Here is a 16,932-nt window from a genome sequence, read left to right on the forward strand (position 1 = left end):
ACTCCTCCTCATGGCTCTGATGTCAGAATGTTGGAGGATCCCAAGTCTTAGCCTTCGGATCTGTTCTCTAACTACACTTGCCCCACAGGTGATTTCATCTGAGGCCATGACTTTACCACCTGCATGCTGCTAATAACTATATTTATACCTTTAGCTCTGACTTCTATTCTGAACTAAAAGCACATGCATCCCATTGCCTTCTGGAAAGCTCCACTCAGGTGTCTAGGAAACATCTCATATCTAACATGTACAGAGCCGAACACCTTATAATCATCTCAAACCTGCTTCTACAACTTTCCCCATCTCAGTTAATATCAACTCAAGACTTTGGAGTTATCTTTTATCCTCTACCCCGACCCTTCTCTTACTCCAGATCTTTCAGTTAATATCAACTCCTTCCTACCTGGTGTCCAGACTCAAGACTTTGGAGTTATCCTTTATCCTCTACCCCGACCCTTCTCTTACTCCAGATCTAGTGTGTCAGCAAATCCAATTCACTTACTTTTACAATAAATCATAATATAACCACTCTTCACCATTTCCACCTTCCTTCTCTCTTGATCACTCAGCTTCAGTCATACTTGCCTCCTTATTCCTTGAGCACTCCAAGGAACCTTTGCCTCGGGGCCTTTGCCCTGCCTGTTCTCATACCTAGAATGCTGTTCCCTATGGTGGTCTCACAGCTAGCGTTATCGTCACCTTCAGATCTTTATGCAGATGTCATTGTGAGTGAGGCCATCTCTGATCATCCTCTCTAAATGTGCAGATCTCGCTTCTTCCAGCATAATCTGATCTTTTCTCTACTTTAATTTTATTCATAGCATATCCACTCCTAATATACTATGTTACTTATTTATTTTGTTTAGCCATTAACCAATGGGAAATGCTCTCCAAAACAAACTTTCTGCCATGATGCAAATGTTCTACATCAGTGCTGTCCAATGTAGCAGTTGTCAGCTATGCATGACTAGTGAGCACTTGACATATGCAGTTTAATTCATTTATATTTAAATTACCACATGTGGCTAGTGGGTACGCTTTTAGACAGCATAGCTTGGATACATAAGCTGCATGAGAATAGGGAGTTTTGACTTTCTCAGATTTATGTAACCCCCAGGATCTACAACATCATCAGCCACCTAGTAGGTACCCAATTATACTGGTATCTGTTGAATGAATTAAGCACTCTCCTTTCTGGTTCCATTTTCCTGGTTAAACATTGTCTCAGGCCATGGTATTTGGTTGATGCATAGAGCACAGGTTACATGTTAGCTCCCATTCACCCTGCAGCCCTTTGTGCAAACTGCACAACTACAGAAGGTCACCCTGAGTGAGAGGCTTAGGTTTGCAGATAATTGCCAGTTGTTTAGAGCCTGCAGCTTTCTCTCCTTCAGCACCACTATCACTTTCAATATAAAGAGAAGGCCAAGGACACAGCAGGAGAGCCCTAGATATAAAGGTGTGTGCTTATCTGTCCACTATCACTTGACTTCATGACAAAAGCACTTAGGGCTTCCCCCCCGCCCCACCCGGAACCCCTCCTCCCACTTTAATCTTTTTGCCTACTTGAAACCTTGTGTAGACTCTCAATGACTCAGCTTTAGAAGAAAGGCCAAATATGAGAAACACCTAGTATTAAAAAAAAAATCAGACATAAACTTAAGCTCCTTAAACAATAGTAATTATCCTTAGAATATAAATCTCATCTCTCTCTACCAAGAAAGGAGTTTCATCAGTCTTACACAAAGAAGACTTGATAGCATTGCACGTCTGGGACACATTGAGTACACCTTGCCGAGCCCCTGCATTTGTTTCTGTGCAATGAGTTTCCTTTTCCCACTCTGCATGCCCTTTTACTCATCTTCTGATAAAGCACCATGAAAGAATACGTTCATGAGGGCCCAGGTTTACCTCTTTCTGTCTTCACAGGGCATGGCCCAAATTCTTCATGGTGGAGAGTTGTATGCTCTCCATACACAAAAATGACCTTGCAGGAGAGAAGGAAAAAGCGGGAAGAGCAGGAAGGGAGAAAGATGGGGCTATTTTAGTCAAAGGAGTAAACTTAATTAACCTGGATCCAAATGGTGATGCAAGTCCTACATGTGTCATGGTCTTTGCCTCTCCTTTCCAAGGTCATTTCTGACAGAAACATAGACATAAAAATATATTTTTACCAGCTCTGAAGCCAGACCACTCAGGAATTACTAGCTGTGGCTTTTTCGTAAATCAGGCCACTTCTTATATATTTTTAAATGTTTTAGTTTCTTCATCTGTAAAATGGTGATCATAGCAACATTACCTATCTTGGAGTGTTGTTATAAAAATTTCAAAAGTAAATGTAATGTGCTTACTATAGATTACATGCATTTATTAAATGCTTTCCGCTCTTGCTACACTCTATTAGTTTAGTTAGTCCAAATATTTCATTTTAAGATGAGGACAGGATACACCAATTTTTTAAAACAGGTATTTTGTGTATATATACCTGTTCAGAGAATTAGAATAAAAGTTGCCTTCTTCCTAGTGTAATTTCCAATATACCACTCACTATGTCCTCTTATTCCTCCCCATTCTTTTCTTGATTGTCATATGGAAGTAAAAGGAGTAATCACATCTAGAATTGGAGGGGGCAATTGTGGCTTTGGTTGAGAGTAAGAAGTTATATAACATTTGCTTCTCCAATGCCAGAGCCATCAAACAGATCAGCTGGGAGTGCTCTCCTTCCCACCAGTGGGGATTCATTCACATACACCTCTGTCAGGCTGTTAGGAAACCAGTGTCTCTGTCCCGTGTGGAAGGTGGCTCCAGGGCTGCCCCTAGAGCAGTGGTTCTCAACCTTCCTAATGCCGCGACCCTTTAATACAGTTCCTCATGTTGTGGTGACCCCCAATTTCATTGTTACAAATTGAACATAATTAAAGCATAGTGATTAATCACAAAACAATATGTAATTATATATGTGTTTTCCGATGATCTTAGGCGACCCCTGTGAAAGGGTCATTCGACCCCCAAAGGGGTCGCGACCCACAGGTTGAGAACCACTGCCCTAGAGACACAGCTGTGGCCAGTGTAAGGCTTTTTAGTTTCTAAACTTCGGAACCTTTGGGTGATCTATTCTATTGGGAACAAGAGTTGATTGCAACTGACTTTCTTCTCACCCAACACCCACACACCACCTCTGGAGATGGTCATGCAATGAGCAACAGCAGCAGGCACACGGGCAAGATGAAGCCAGTGGGACTCTCACACAACCTTGAGCTATTACGATGGCCTGGCACTCACTAGTTATTTAGTCTGGTACTCAATGACTTACTCTTCAAGTGCCTGCTGTAGTGTCTTTTCTGAATTGCTGATCTCATTTTGCACCCTAATGCCAAATAGTCCCCCTGAGACTACTGAGTAAAACAACAGGCAAAGTTTCCATAACCATCACAATCCTTAGTGAAATGTGGCTCTTAATGCAGACAACCTTCCTGGAACCATCCCCAGTAGTCTGACACCCCTCTGTTTTCTTTAGGCACCTCATGTGCCTGTCAGTTACTGAAATTAGCTACATTTAATAAATGATTCCCTCTGCTGGCTACTGGGACAATAAAGTAATTTTTAGGACTCTGATGTGTGCCTAATTTAGATAATTACACTAAAACAGGAAGGAAATATTGTGCATAAGGGCAGTGCTGTGGGAAGAAATCTCTGACTAGAAATAACAACGTCTGAGAAAACTGTTTATAGTAGATCCAGAAAACTGCAAATAAATGAACAGAGCTGGCAACTCTTTTTGACTCTGAGATAAGCGATGCTAAATGAGCTGACTGGATTTTATATAGTGCACAGACATGCTGTCCGACAGCGGGCGCATCACCAGAAGGCTGGGTTCTTGGGAGAACACAATAATGCTGGGGAAAAACAAAAGGCTGCAGGGAAAGAGGAAGACCAAATATGAGTGGATGACTCCATAAAGAAGCCACAGGCCTGGGTCCACAGGAGCTGAGCAGGGCTGTGGAGGACAAGACACCGTGGGCATCATTCATTCATAGGGTCGCCAGGAGTGGGAGCTGACTCACTGGCACATAGCACACACACAAATATGTGCTCTGAAACCCAGATCAGACAGACTTGTCAAAATATTCTACACTGTTCAAGTTAAGTAAGGGCCGGCCACACAAATTAAATCCCCAGTACACTATCTTGGCCTCGCTATCTGGTCTCTCTGGGCTTACCTTTCTTTTGTCATCACTAGCTCCAACTACCCTTTTGGCTTTCTAATTTCTGTCTTATTCAAAATTTTATATCATAGTAGTATCAAAGGTAATTTCCATAAATTGTTCCAAAAGAAACATTATTTCATACTTTATACGGTAGCAAATTTCCTTACTTTACAGTGTTAAAAATCTGCTTTTGAAAAGGTAATCAATAACAATAGATGTGATATATTCCCAGTCACCAACAGAAATTTTTCCTCTGTTTTATTCCTTCTTTTTATCTTAAGCAACATGAACAGTATTTTTTTCTGTATGTGAAAATCTTTTAGATGTTTATGGAAATACTCATAAATGAAAAATTCTGCTATTTGTCCCAAATATCATTAGCTGTACTACTACGTTATTAGCCTGTATATGAGCTTGGCTAGCTAGACTGCCTCCCTGGTAAGCAGAAGTCTGGGAGATTCCTTCCATTGACATAAATGAGTTCCCAAAATCTATGGATGCATGCATTTTATTAACAGTGCTCATTATTATAGTTTTCATCTGTAAATTAGTTTGAAGCGTTTAAAAGCTAGACAGCTACATGTTATTATCAAGGCAGATCTAGAGCTCCTTAACTCCAGTAAGAGCAATATGCTATGCACGCATTCCATTTGTTATAATCCAGAGCTCTTTCCGGGCACATGAAAAACTTCAGACTATCTAACATTGGCAAACTTTGTTGAGTGCTTATTACTAAATGTCACTCTTTAGGTTGAAAAATGGACTGTGTTATTTAATCTTCACAAACCTATGAAATAGCCCCATTTGTGTTTGAGAAAATTCAGTTCCACTAAGGTAAAATAAGTTGCTCAAGGTCACACACATACACACACACAAAGAGGCAGAGCCAGCTGTTGAACCTAGAAAGTCACATTCCATAGCCTGCTTTTTTAAACTACTACCTAACCACTACTATTGTGCAGAATGAATACTGTTCCCCCACCCGCCACATAGCAACAAATATAGTACAACAGGGACTTATGGAAACATCTTGAATATACACCCAGGCACCAAACTTTTCAAATAAAAGGAAAAAAATAGATGGGCTATATAGAACTTAAATACATTTTAAATTAGGTCTCTTGATTTTTTAAAAGAGAATAATCATTCAATAACTGAAAGTCAAAAAATACTTTTTTGAGCCTGGACAATGAGTGAGGTGATGTTTTAGCCCCTGGATATATAATCATTTACAGTTCATAATAGCATAGTTTTAGCAAAGAGAAACTGGGAAAGGGGATGGAGGGTGACGGGTGGGGTGGGGCTGGGCACAGCGGTTGCAGGCTGGAGCACGGTGAGCAAAGGGAAGAACCAAGGGGGATAATGGTGAGGTGGAGAGTGGTCATGTGTGGTAAGAGGGGCAAAGTGCACTGTAGTTGAAAGAAGAGAATATTAAGCATAGGGGTAATCTGCCAGAGATAGTAAATGATTTGGTAAAATAATTTCTGAAATAGATACGTTTTCCAGCTTAAGGAAGAATCTACCAAATCAAATGAAAAAGAAAAGCAGAACTTACTTACAGATTATACTATTATATGACTAAACATGTCATTCTTGAAAAAAAAATGAACATTAGAAAAATATACAGTAATCAAAGCAGAGTTTTACAACATGCATTTTCATAATCCTAAGCATTTGTTTCACTTCCTTAATTAAAATAAATACTCTTTTGTACAGGTGACTTGTTTAGATTGAAGAATTCCACACTAAAATTTTGCAGAAAAGATAAGAAGAGATAACTAAGAGTTTATAACCTGTTTAGTTCCATACAATTTCTTATGGAACAAGCTGGTACTGATATTTGGTGATAGGTAAAGACGATGGAATGAAGCAACTTATTTGAGAAAAGTTTTGCATTTTAAAAACAACTTGGAAGAAAATTATACAACTGTCTTGTCAGTTTTCATGCTGTTTGACTGCAAAAGCATCACACTCTGAGATCAAGAGAAAGCTCATTTCTACAGAGTTCTTTCTTCCAAGGGATATGGCAGAGTTCATGGTACTCTGCCAAGTAACTACTAGTATCAGGTTGCTTGGGCGAAGATTTAAGGGGAAGTTCTTGGAAATGTTTCTTGGTCTGAAACTACCTGAGGGAAATATACTGGGTAAAAAAAGTCTAATTATCGATAATTCTCTAGAACCAGAAGACCTGGTGGTAATACCATCACTGCAATTCCTGGCGACTTAACTGTGACCATGAGCCCCGCATCACCTGGGACAAGTCTGGAGGTTCTGTTTGAAAGGAGTCAGGGAGAGGAAGACATACGTGAGATTCCAGCATCTCCCTATAAAAGCAACAACAAAAACACACAAATTCATAGATACAGAGAACAGATTGGCCACTGCTAGAGGCAGGGATGGAGGGGTAGGCAAAAATGGGTAAAGGTGCCAGAAAGGTACAAACTTCCAATTATAAAGTAAGTCCTGGGATGTAATGTACACCATAGTGACTATAGCTAATTATACATTTGAAAGTTGCTAAGAGAGTAGATCCTAAAAGTTCTCATCTCAAGAAAAAAACATCTGTAACTATGTGTGGTGATGAATGTTAAGTAGACTTATTGTGGTAATCATTTCACAATATGTACAAATATTAAAGTGTCATGTTGTACACCTAAAATTAATATAATGCTATATGTCAATTATATCTCAATAAAATATTTTAGAGGCTTTAAAATATCTTTAAATATGCTAAACATTTCAAAACAACTAAATACTTTAGCATTTATTTCTACATAAGATAGCAAAAGTGTTTTGACATATGAATTCTAAACCCAGCTTATGTGTATGAAAATAATAGCATTCCTAAATTTAATGGGTACAATGTTATTGACATAATATCTAGAGTGTCACACATTGGAAAATCATTTTTTCAAGTTCATTACCTCACTCCATTCTCATAATAGCCTTATATTTAGCCAAAACAGATATAATTTATATCATTTCTGTTTGAGGGACAAGACTGTTAAGACACAGAAAAGTGAGTTTGTAGCCAATTAGAGCCAAACTGCAGACCAACTAACTCCAAATCCTGTGTCTTTTCCCTCTGTAACTAGTCCAGTGGTTCTCAAAGCTTGGTCCCTAGACCAGGAATAACAGCATCACCTGGGAACTTAGAAATACAAATTATAGGCCTAACTCTAGACCTAAGGAATTAGAAATTCTAGGAGTGGGGCCCAGTAGGCCCCTAGGTGATGCTGATGACTGCTGGTTTGAAAACCGCTGTGCTAGACCATGGTGACTCTCCAGCCCATGACAATAAGATGAGGAAAATTTTCTGTAAATGGAAAGTATACATTCATTCCCTATATTTTCCTGATAACTTCATCAGCCACACATATGTTAAAAGATGATTCTTAGTCACACAGCTATGGTCCATATGCTTACTAATGCACTGACCTATCCTATATAATAAAAGGCTAATATGCAAATTGTCCCCACAGGCAGGAGTTTGACCAACTGGGAGTTAGATGTGCACTGACCACCAGGGGGCGGTGTGAAACATGGCGGGCGTCGGTGATGCGGCACTGGCAGTGGGCTGCAGTGGAGGCGCTGCCAGCCCTGATGGGCCCAGATGAGAGCAGGACCACTGCGGGATGGTGGAGCAGGTGAGTGGGCAGTGCCAGGCCAAGGCGGGTGCAAGCAGGGGCCCCAATTGCCCCACTGGTCGCCCCATAGATCGGCCTTGATCGCTGGCCAAGCCTAGGGACCCTACCCATGCATGAATTTTGTGCACCAGGCCTCTAGTGATTTAATAAATTATAATTTGCCTGACTCTCCCTTGTATTGGTTTCATTTGTAAAATTGGAAACCAATTATTTTAGTTAGTGAGATCATTACAATAAAGAGTCAGAAACTACAGTCATGGAGATTTCAGCCAAGGAAGTACAATTTTTGTCTGAGCTAACAGCAAATGCACATTAAGGGAATCCACTATCTAAAATCTTTCCCTGATAATGTTCTGCTTGTTTGTTTGTTTGTTTAAATTGTTATTTTAATTTTTACTTTCTTGGGATTTCATTAAGTCATTGCAAGCCTGGAGAGAAAATAGAAAATGGAAATCTAAGCTACAATTTCAGTTATGGTTTTTGACTGGTATTTTTAAAACAACATTTCAAAAAGTAAATTACTATATGTCTTTAAATCTAAGATATCATCAAATACAGCACAAAATAACTATGACCATTTTTAATATACCACTATAAAAATAAAAAGAACATTGCTAACCCAACAATGAAATGCCATCAAATGTAAGAGGCATCCCAATTCAGACTTGTTAGAATAGGAAAAAGTGCATTGTAGCATCAAGGAAATTCAGGACACATTGTGCTCTCCTGTTGCAGCTGGCATCTTCCCTCGGGGCAAACACTGCTTATGTATTTTCTTTTCAAAAGCAATGTTGATCTGGCCCCAGTTAGGGTACAGTTATAGTAATTTTGCTCTTCAAAGTTAAGTAGTAGTCATCGTAGCCTAAGGATTGTTTCATGACATCAGTAACTGAGCACGGCAGATGGAAAATATTCTTCTACAATTTGGTATCTGAGTTGTCATGTGGTGTAAGGAAACGGGCAATTGAGTGAGAAAATGAAGGCAGGGTACTAGTGAAATGTGGAGCACTCATTGAATACATCTTTTGGCTGTCATTTCAAAATCAAAATCATTCCCAAATCTAAGCTTTGTTATTTTTTTATACACTCACATTTTCCCCCTTAATTAGCTATGCTGCTTCTTTATGTTGGCCATTGGATGTATACAAGGTAACTATGCTGCATAAATATATTTATGTTTATAAATATAAATGTCCTGCAAATCCATTTCCTCCTGTCTTTGCAGGGGGCCTCCTCCTTGCTTCTAAGTAGAAAAAAGCTGGTATGTGAAAATTTTGAGCCAAAGACTAAGTCCCTGACTGGTTCTTCTGTAGAATGCTCCATGACAAATAGCAAGTAGGATCTGCAAACTGGTAAGCTCTCATATATATTTGGAAAGCTCTGCTGATACTTTTGACTTGGAAAATTTCATTCAGATAAGTAATTTATTGTTGAGAAAATTTTCCTTTTATTTTCCGCATTTTAGAATATACTTCTACAGTAATTAAAAACTCACCTGGCCAGCGTGGCTCAGGGGTTGAATGTCAACTTATGAACCAGGTGGTCACTATTAGATTCCCAGTCAAGGCATATGCCCCAGTTGCAGGCTTGGTCCCCAGAATCATTGATCGGCATGCAGGAGGCAGCCAATCAATGATTCTCTCTCATCATTGATGTTTCTATCTCTGTCTCCTCTCCCTTCCTCTCTAAAATCAATAAAAATATATTTAAAAAATAAAAAATAACAATAACACTGCCAGGATAAAATCAATGTTTCTTTAAGGTCAAGAAAACAATCTTCAAGAGGCTGAGTGGCATTCCTGTTGTCATGCCAAGAGCCCATGCCAGGATGGTCACTGTACTGGATTATCAGACTGTGCTTTCAACTCAGGGAATAATGCCCTCCATAGTCACTGATAGTAGCCAATCAAATTGGCTTTGAGTAGAAAATCATCTTTTCAATTTAAATTTAATGCCCAAAGTATTCTTGAAGACACCTTAAAATAACAATTTTTTAATTTATCTGTCACATGACTTCTAGCCCATTTCCCCTCTTATGTTTGGATTAGACGGGAAGAATATTAATTAGTACAAACAAAATGCTCTCTGACAATTTTAATGGGAAAGAAGGGGTGTGGTATGCAGAGTATAAAATGGTCAAGAGCAGAGGAAAGATTCGAGGTGTGGGTGATTGTGTTTGTGAGAGATAAGGGATACAGGCTATAGTTTGAGGAACAGTTAGGGAAGATAGAGGCATTCCTTCCTTCTTTAGCTACCTCCCTTATATCTTCAAGGGCTCCATACTGAAAAAGAAACAGAAGCCCAACCTGACTTAAACAGCCAGCAGGAGGTAACACCCAGGCAAGAGAAAACCTGTGAAGTGATGTTCACTTCCACATCATTTACAATAGTGAAAACTTGAAAACAACGATCCATTAATAGGGGGACAGATAAAATACCTAATAGTATCCATCCTTAGTGGCCTAATATATAGAAAGTAGAAGGATATATAAATATTCTGAGTGTATGTCAAAACAAAGATATTAAAAGCAAAACAAGCAAGTTCCATAAACTATATGTACAGAATAATAATTTAATACTTACCTTGTGCTACATTTGGTAAATTTGAAACCACACACTCAAAAATAAATATAATACTGTATGGTGTGTGTGTGTGTGTGTGTGTGTGCATGTGTGTGTGTGTGTGTACTGGAAAAAACACAAATTATGACATTGTTTAGGAGGGGAAGGACTTAGGGGCAGTGATTTTTATTTCTTTTATAAACAAAAGACTTGGAGTAAATATAATGAAAGTACCTAGCTGTTGCCAGTTCTAAATGGTAGAGATCATGAAGTTTGTTAGTACATCCATCCATCATTAGTGGCTGAAACAGACCAGCATAGCTTCATTTGTTTAACAAGGTTTATTTCTTGGCACCTATTTGTTGACTGGTTTAGCACTTAAACTTCTTAGCGATTTATTTTCAGAGGATCAGCTCACCTAGGAATTGGTGTTACTAGCAGTACTAGTAACTCGCAGCTAAGTAGGAATTCATTTGTACATGTATCTGCCCCACAGCGGTGCTCTCTCCCCGTCAGACATTCACAGGGATAAAGGGAATAAGAGAATCACTAAAGAGGATAAACCATTCTATCATGGAGAAGATGCTAATGCAAGACTCTAAGATGTGTTATTTGATATTTTCCCCAACTATTAGCTATTCTTTACTTGTCAAAATCCCACTTGTGTATTTGCTGAGGGAAATGGTTTCCATCTCAAGAACTGTAAACTACTTCATGTTTATTAAAGAAACATGTTTTGTAATCAGATGTTGCTATCATCTTACAATGACTTTTGCTTATTTCAAAGAAATGAAAATATTTATTCACAGGATAAAAACAATTTGCACATATAAATTCACTACCTGCAGCCAATGAAAGTGCAGAATATGTAAATGTGTTGAAAAATATATTTTTTTGTAAGATAAATTTGAACTAAAAAACCTTTATTATATTTTTTAATGATAACACAGTAAAGCTAGGGCGTGCTGCAATATGGTGAATCAATTTTATTGTTTGAACATGGCACTCAGTTGTCATGCCAACCTTCTTAAACTGTAACTGGAAGGTAATCAGATGGAAATGAGAGTATTTTAAAAGAGAAACTGATAACTTCAAGGTAAATTTTGAGGTGGGGCTTATGGTAGGACACAAAGAGACTTATCCCTTTCAGCTTGGGCCTTCATCCTGGTGGTTAATGGCAAGAACACCATAGATTTCAAACATTTAATTCAGATAATTTATTTTAAACTTTATCAGAAACAAACCTGAATATTTTTGTTGTAGTTGCAAAGAGAATAGTTAGTATGTATAGAAATGAGAAAAGAGAGAAAAAAAATAGTACTAGCCAAGAACCAACTTTAATGTTAAACCACCACTGTATTTGGGCTGAAACTTATGTCATAGTCTCAACCAATTCTTTAAAACAATATTAGGTAGCTAATTAGATGTTTAAAAACAAAGACATTAGTTGTTTTGACTTTATTTATCCTTTCCTTTCTGAATATCAAACAAAATTATTTAAAAATATTTAATGTGCTAAGACAATAACATTTTAGCATCTCTGACATGATCACAAAACCACTCTTTAAAGTCCTTGAACATTCTACTTGGGACAAGGGAGAGGTTTTATATCAGAATGGAAAAACATTAGGAGAGGGATTTGCTTCTACAATTTCCTACTTTTAGGTTAAGCCCATTTCTAGTCTCATTTTGGGAAGATGACTTCTGGGATGGGACAATGAAGGCCCAATATTAATGGTCTGTGCAGAACATTCAGACCAAAGCAATATAAATGCGTCTGCCAGGTGTTAGAAATTGAACAAAGAGACCCAGGGGTGAGCTATTTGGGGAATAAGGATACAGCTGTCCAGTAATGCTAACCTCTGCCCAGTTAATGTGGCAGCATCTCTAGAAAACACAGCTGGCAAACTCAGGCCTGCAGGAGATGACATATACAAACAGTTGCCCAGATGTTATGCTCTGTTGGGGTTTTTTTTTAAGTATCAAAGGGCTAGTCGGTGTCTATCACAGACTGTGGTGTCTTAGCAACAAAATGGCCTCTGTAGTATGCATCCAAGTTCCCTATTCTCACTCATTTTAGGAAACGTTTTCTCTTTAGTGAAAAAATCCAGTAAAAGTCTTAAGTAATTTCACCTAATTACAAATTCAGGATAAGCACTTTGGTTTTGCCCCAATTATTTCAGATGATAATATAAGTTAGGTTTCTCATCTATAAAATACGTGAACTGTTTTTAGATACCCTTGACTACAATCTCCTTGGGTTCTAAGATTTCCTCTCCTCGTTGTTTATTTTTCCTTATTAATTGCAGGTACTCAAGAAAGGGCCAGTTATTAAATCACTTAAAATGTATGTCTGTTTTTCTTAGTAAAATATCACCTAGTAAGGATGCATATAGCCGGTTGATTAGAAAACACATAGAAGGGAAGAATTAGGTAAGGAGGGGTGGGAGGTTGGGGAGATTATAGACAATCTTATCCTGGCATAGAAAGCAATGACCAATGTTCTCCAAAATGGATACAGACACACAACATAAGGAAGGTCTTGATACACTGTACTGAAAGTAACAAGAAGTAAAAAAACGTGTTTCTTATGTCTATAACCAAAAGGAATCATGCTGCTATTACTTGGTATTCTACCTTCCAAGATGACATTTGATATTTTGAACTTGACTTGGCAACAACAACAACAACAAAACCATAATGAACTAACAAGCAAGCAAACAAAAAGGTTAATTCCTTCTAGTTAATTGTGAGAAGTGGACTTGCTAACACTTGCTTCCTTGGCAGGGAGAAAGACCCAAATACATATATTCCTGTGATATTTCTCACTCCTGAGGGAGATTCTTGGATTTAATAACAAGGAACGCCTTTTCTGGATTTCCATCATTGTTCCATGTGTTTTCTGTTGTTTGGGTTTACCTCAATTTGGGGTACAAGCTCTTATTTTTCCTTTATTTAGACTAAACTATTCACCAATCTTGACTCAAAGGAGGTTTAACTCTAGTGGAAAGACTAACGTTTGAGTGGAATTCCAGGAAGGAAATTAAAGGGTTATAAAGGCATTTGATTTTACTAAATACCTTTCTATTAAACTGTACAAAAATTGTGAATTATGTTTTGTCTGTGTTTGTGGAGTTGCTTCTTTTAATATGTTTTCAATAGACAATAAGACACTAAGAACCCTGGGTAGCGAATAGATGTTAAAAATAGCTACTACCTAACAATGTTACTGGAACAATTAGAGTGCAGAAAACTCTCTCACATGAGATGCCAACTGAAAACAAAGGTTGGCACGATGCTGGTTCTTTGGTTCCTGTCCAATTAATAAAACATGCTCTATCCAAATTCATCCCTCTCACTTAACACTATTTGAATTATTTGTTTGTTTTCATTTCCCCCCAACCCACTAAAAAAACCCACGATGATGGATCTTATTCTCTGTGTAATTTTTATTTTCCCTCCTATTCTTAATAGCTATCCAGAGTGCTAGCAAACATTTGTATGCATGGACTATGCATATGTCTTGTTTTCTCACTCAGAGAACAAGGAAATAATTCTTCAAGAAAGACTCTTTCTAGCCAAATTACATTGTCACATCAATCAAAAACAATAAAACACAAAATTCATTTGTTCATTTGGTAGCTAGTTGCTAATGAACACAGCCAAAAAATTAATCTCTGCAACACAACAGAAGATCCTGAGCATTGCCCATAGGCATGAACAGAGTTTGTGAGCTCTGGGAACCACACTTTCAATTCAAAACCAAAGTGCATAGCATTATTGGGAAATAGCTTTTTTTTTTCTTTTCTTTTTTTAACTTCCATGTACAATGGAATAAAAACAGTTACTTCTATTCTCATTGTAAAAAGTCCAGTAGCTTTTCTAGGCTCATGACCTTTCAGGCCAGTCAACATATTTTAAACAGAAGCTCTATCACTTTTGTCTTTAAATGGTAACACGGGACTCCTGAAAAACATAAAGGTTCTGAATTGTCCCCTCAAGTCCCCCAAAGGAATCAAATTAACTTTGTTTTTCTTAAAGGCCAATTTCCACCAAGAGTTGAATCTGACAGAGCAGTAAACACCATCTGAAACATTTTCAACGGTCTCAGGTCTCACCTAACTTTATTAGACATGCAAAGGGTGCTACTTTAAAGACCTAAAAGATGTTATTACATCACAGCATTTCATGAGGCCCTGAAGGATCTACTTACATTTTGCTGTCACTTTGTATCCCCCCAGAGGAGGGGCGTGGCCTTCTAGTGCATCAAATCCAGCGGAAACTAGGACCATGTCTGGATCAAACTCTTTGGCCACAGGCATCACTACAGTCCTGCGCAGTAAAAAGGCAACCAGTTACACACGGGAACGGCGGATACCTTTAAAAATTGTGCAGTGAAAAAGACTTGGCACAATCTCAAGAACTTCCCAAGAATAAAGAAAGCGGGAAGGGAAAAGGCTATTTGAAACGGATCAAAAGCTTATCATTTCCTTAATACCGAATCAGTTATTTTAGCATCCCAATTTGTCTTTTTTTCTCTTTCATCTTTGTTTCTCCAAATTAAAAAAAAAATGCTTTGCAGGTACATTCTCAAGCCCATCATTTCACATGCACATCTGTGGCTGTTTTATCCCACTGCCTGCCTATAAAACACTGCTTCTTCCAGGGGAGTGACTAATGTTTCACGGAGGAAAGCTGAAGCGTCAGTGAAAACCCGGCTTGCTCCAGTTAATGAGAACTTGGTGTAAATTTGAACTATAAATTTCTTTTGGGGAAAATGTTGCTTTTCCAACTAAAAGAAAACATTTTTAAATATTTGTCATGGTAGGGGGTGACTCTTGCAAAGGAAAAACATGAAATTCCTTTAATAGAATCCAGACCATAATGCTAAGTAGTCCAAGGTCAGAGACACCAGGCATGTGGCATTCTCAGCCATGACAGCAGCCCTGCTAGCCCCACTTCTTCAGCCTTCACACTCACCTCTTCAGCCTCCTCAGGCCTCCCTAATCCCTTTCTCCTCAGTGCTGGGTTTGAGAGAGAATGCTTAATGAATGCAACTGGGCTTTATAAAACATAAACGTTTTCTAAATGCAGGCTTCAAGACCAATGGACCATCCATAGAATTCAAATTTTCAAAACAATTTAATGAAATGGGAAAACTGGGGAGCACAGGAAATTTAAAAAGTAGTAACGTCTCTATTGTGTTTGGGAGAAACGACTAAGCCAAATATTAAAATAATTATTCTCGAGTAGTGATATAATTGAGTTATTTTAAATTTTTTATATTTGCAAATTTCTAATAATAATATCAGGTTGATAGTTTAAATGTTTTGCATATAAACAGAAGGTGAAGTTACAAAATAAAAGCTACTTATTTGAAACTTACCTAGGTGGAGACATAAATGAATAAAATGTTTTTCATAACTCCACTGCTATTATCCTATATAATAAAAGCTTAATATGCTAAGTATCTGGTTGTCTGGTCGTCTGTTCAACCAATCAAAGCATAATATGCTAATGATATGCTAAGGCCACTCAACCGCTCGCTATGACATGCACTGACCACCAGGGGGCAGACGCTCCAACCAGTAGGAGAGTCTGCTGCTGGGGTCCAGCTGATCAGAACTGAGCGAGACAGGCCAGACACGCCCTGGAGCACTCCCGTGGTCCCTCCTCGGCTGGCCAACCTCCCGCGTCATTCCCAGCCCCAATCGTGCACTGATGGGGTCCCTTGGCCTGGCCTGTGCCCTCTCACAATCTGGAACCCCTCAGGGGATGTTGGAGAGCCAGTTTTGACCTGATCCCACAGGCCAGGCAGAGGGACCCCACTGGTGCACAAATTTGTGCATGGGCCTCTAATAGAAATATAAAAGCTCAATCCTTCAAACTCATAGATGTGCATGTAAGTGACTTCTGTGGAAGTCCTTCCAACAATTGGAAAGCACTTATATCTGAATTGGCCCATCAGTGAAACTAAGTCAAAATATAATTCTGCTTCCTATGCACAATTTTATTCTTCCATAAAATTAAAAATCTCTAATATAGCTACATTATCAGGAGCAGTTTCACCAATTCTTTTCCTTCCTAAAAATACCAACTCTTACATTACAATTTTCATGAAAGTGTCATATATTACCAATTCCCTACTTTTCATATGAGTGAAATAGCCATGTGATGTATGTTGGGATATCAGATATTGGAATAAGTTGTCTCAAACAATCAAGAATGTTTTTATCTTGGTACTTTATCTATTTAATTCAATTAATCCTATGTGTTCCCTTAGATAACATACAATACTCTTAGGAAAATATGAGTAGATGAATGAACAAGATTGCCCATCCATCACATGCATCATAGCAACTCATTTTCTATCTCCTTTCCCTCTGTTTAGAAGTTTTCTCCCCTCCTCTTCTTATCTCCCCAATCAATCTACACTTGGAAGAGTGATTGAATGGTAAACATCCTCAAGTTAGAGCTCAATTATTACCTTCTCCACAAAGGATCCACTCTGCATA

The 16,932-nt window shown here is 38.3% G+C and overlaps 1 protein-coding gene across 1 annotated transcript in view; it reads right to left on the bottom strand.

Moving 5' to 3' along the window:
- The window catches only part of HDAC9 (histone deacetylase 9), an 846,941-nt gene that overhangs the window by 101,449 nt on the left and 728,560 nt on the right, over positions 1–16,932 (bottom strand). The window contains exon 23 of the mRNA XM_014544651.1: positions 14,631–14,749. Coding sequence (XP_014400137.1) covers positions 14,631–14,749 — 119 coding nt within the window. The remainder of the gene's footprint in view (positions 1–14,630; positions 14,750–16,932) is intronic.

This window comes from Myotis brandtii, unplaced genomic scaffold (assembly GCF_000412655.1).
Source record: "Myotis brandtii unplaced genomic scaffold, ASM41265v1 scaffold374, whole genome shotgun sequence".
Taxonomy (NCBI): Eukaryota; Metazoa; Chordata; class Mammalia; order Chiroptera; family Vespertilionidae; genus Myotis; species Myotis brandtii.